At 32.8% G+C, this 3,537-nt stretch overlaps 1 protein-coding gene across 7 annotated transcripts in view; it reads left to right on the top strand.

Annotated features, from left to right (window-relative positions):
• Window positions 1–195: 195 nt before the first annotated feature.
• LOC128183106 (DNA-directed RNA polymerase III subunit RPC2-like) overlaps window positions 196–3,537 on the top strand; it is a 58,367-nt gene continuing 55,025 nt past the window's right edge. For all 7 annotated transcript variants that reach the window (XR_008243541.1, XM_052851982.1, XM_052851980.1 and 4 more), the window contains exon 1: window positions 196–372. Coding sequence is in view for 6 of the 7 variants with exons in the window: in XM_052851982.1 (XP_052707942.1) it covers window positions 304–372 (69 nt within the window). In the remaining variant the exon portion in view is untranslated. The remainder of the gene's footprint in view (window positions 373–3,537) is intronic.

Raw genomic sequence — 3,537 nt, 5'->3', positions numbered from 1 at the left:
TTGAAAATTAATTGAATAACAAACCCGACTATAACAAACCATTTAGAGGATTCTCTTATATACGGGATTTTAAAGAAAAATGAATGAAACATACTCACATTTTTAAAATTGATAGATAATTTATAAAATATTATTGAAGACAATTTACGATTTTTTCGCATAAGAAATAATAATAATCGGGTTCGAAATGCTGATTTCAGCATGGTGCGTGCAAACCAAAAGAACTGACGAAATAAAAATGTAATCTAGTTTATAGAACAAGGGGGTCTCTTTTTTGGGAGAAATGAAAGCTGCATAATCATCATGGATGATATAGAAGATATAATGCGAATGGATAAAGAAAAGCTGGCAGCGCCAATAAAAACCATTGAGGTACAATCTTATTCTGTTATAATATTTTGGGGGAAACTTTTTTTTTGGCACTAGGCCTAGCCTATAATATGTATAACAACTGTATAAATGACAATATATTTAAAACCCGATTCAGTGATAGGCGTGTGTTTGTACTGTTTTGTCTTTACTTGCTGGGAGCAAGTCCTTATGGACGTCTTGATGACAGCTGGTCTGTCTAAATTAATCAGGTTGGAATTGTTCCCAACCTGTAAATACCATAAAATGTATCATGAAATTTACTACTGATATCATCTCTTTACTTTCCTCTGATAGTCTTTTAAACACCTTTACCAGTCCCCTAAACAGCAGTTGTGCAGTTTGTTTACATGTAAAAATGGCATAACTCTCGATCTCAGTGTAAATTGAACATACTTTTGATTTCCGAGGACGGTAGCTAAATGTTCTGGAGAATTTAAAGTCTGAGACAATTAAAGAAAAGATATCAGTAGAAGATTTCATGAAGAATTTAATGGTACTAATTGTTTTCACAGAATTTGCGTATAAATAAGGTTAATCAGTCCAAAAGCACACATTTTCGTGCAAGAAATTAAAAATTTTTCAATGGGTGGCACTGTAGCTCCCAGGTTGTTTATCCAAATTTTTACAGACCTGGCGCTACAGACCTGCAGCTACCATTAGTCCATACAGGTGCCATTTTTTTAGCTCACCTGAGCTGAAAGCTCAAGTGAGCTATTCTGATCACATTTTGTCCGTCGTCCGTCTGTCCGTCTGTCTGTCCGTCTGTAAACTTTTTACATTTTGAACTTCTTCTCTAAAACCGCTTATCCAATTTCAACCAAATTTGGCACAAAGCATCCTTATGTGAGGGCGAATATAAATTGCAAAAATAAAAGTCTGATCTGTATTCAAAGCGGAGAAAACCTTGAAACTGTAGAAAAAGGGGGGTGCATTTTTAAAAATCTTCTTCTCAAGAACTACTGATTCCAATTCAACGTAGTTTAGCATAAATTATCCTTATGGGAAGGAAAATATAAATTGCAAAAATTAAGTGCTAATTCTGTTTCAAATCTGAGTTATTACGAAAATAATAATAAAGGAAATGCGTGTTTCAGTCAGTTTAATAGCTTCGGGTTCGGCATCCGGTAATCTGGCATCCGGTAAAATGGGTTGGCAAGACTTGGTCTGGGCAAAACAAAGATTGGCAGTTATTAATCTGCCAATCTCATTAAAAATTTCAGGATTTTTGATGGACTAGTATATTTGTATTCGCTGTAAATATTGCTGCAAAATAATGCGTATTTGGAATTGACGATTGCCGATCTGCCCCGGCTTTTATTTTGCCACGGCCCGGGTTTGCATACCCATTTTACCTAGACTCGTATTCCATACTTCTAAAACGAGGTTCTTTGTTTAAAGCAGCCATGACATTATACGAAAAAGGGTCGATCTGACTATGATGAATTTGCTTGTTGTGCAACAGTTCGCGTATGAAGGGAAATTTTTGAAACATGCAAAATATATTGTTGCCGATTTTGTGAAGTAAATTGAGGCTAAATATTTCAATGCGTTGACAGTTTTCACACATGACGTTGGTGTTAGCTTGTTCCGATTTTCGTTTCGTTTTCATTATTTCTGCTTGTAACCTGGGAACTATCGTCTGTATTATTTCGTGATTTTTACGTATCAAATCAAACAGAGACTTTGGTAAATCAAACAGTTAACTGTTTACCTGCGCAAATTAAGCAAAATCTGATGTATCAAAAAATAATGAAATACAATTCATTCTATCGGTAATTCGATCGGCATTATCTTATGCGTAATGGTAGATTAATGCAATAGGTTTTGTTGCGATGCTCGGCATTTTCTCGAGTTTATTCAGTTTAATTAAAGTTTGACATTGCTGACGGAAATATGTAGGTATATACATGTTTATATATGATTCATTTCGAAAAAATAAATTTTGTTATTTATTTGTTATAGTGAGTGTTTCTTGTGTTTAATTGTTTTCAATTTCTATTTACTAACCATATTTGAGTGTTAAGCTTCAAATTATAAGCAAGATACAGAGATTTGCTCACAATTCTATGTTTGTACACAGATCTTAAAAACTAAAGAATAAAAAAGTAAAAAATTTGTCAATATTTATTAAGAAAATTTTCAAAGTCTGTTCGTTCAGAAACCAACTTTAGCATCTTATTGTATTGTAAACTTAACATTTTTTCGTCATTATTACTCCTGCTGTACATGTGATCCTTCACTGTGTTTGTGTACATTTGTATAAACTGATTTTGAACCTCAAATACCAGTGAACTGGTCTTGAGTGAATAAAAGAATATAAAATCTTAGGCCATTCTTTTTTTCCATTTTAAATGCTGAATAGGAAATACCAAGTTAAAAATCATAAGCTGAATGTAATAAACTCATGTGAACAAAATATGAATCAAACCTAGGCGAACTGTGAGCTCTGTATCTTGCTTACAATTCTACAATTGACGCTGAAATTTTGGTTGAACATTAGAAATTATGAATTAGAGTATGTTAAATACTTGTACAAACAAAATAAAAGAATGATACTGTGAAATCATTAGATTTCGTGGTGGCTTATTTTTTGTGGACTTCGTGGGTACCTCTCATCCACGAAATAACATCCTTCACGAATTGATGAATTAGGGTAATAAAGTCATATTCCCTTTTGTAGATATATATGAATACACGAAATTACGTCCCCACGAACCTGTAAAATTTAAGTCATCCACGAAAATTGGCCCCCACGAAATTTAATGATTCCACAGTAATCTGTATATATCTACTCTCTGGGGCCCTCTCTTTATACAATAAATAATGTGAAATCTACATCAATTTTGATAGATTTCAGACACGAGTAAATAAAAAACGACATCTTTAAAACAGTTTCCATATTTCTGACACATTTCTGTTGCGGGGATAAAGTAATTATCGCTATTCCTAAGAATATCACAGCGGAAAATTATCCTGGTTTGTACGCGAAGTAAATAACAGTCATTTAATTATAATGGAGAAGACAAATAAAATTTTTGAATGTTTTTAATTTGAGGAATGGAGCACATTGAGGTACAATTTTCTTCTTCACATCTATACATGTAGGGTTTTTAAAATAAAAAACATTAACTATTATTTTTTTTTAATACAATAACTAGTAAGTAC

This window comes from Crassostrea angulata, chromosome 5, assembly GCF_025612915.1.
Source record: "Crassostrea angulata isolate pt1a10 chromosome 5, ASM2561291v2, whole genome shotgun sequence".
NCBI classification, from domain to species: Eukaryota; Metazoa; Mollusca; class Bivalvia; order Ostreida; family Ostreidae; genus Magallana; species Magallana angulata.
Note: the sequence above shows the minus strand (reverse complement) of the source record. Positions and strands in the feature narration are given on the sequence as shown.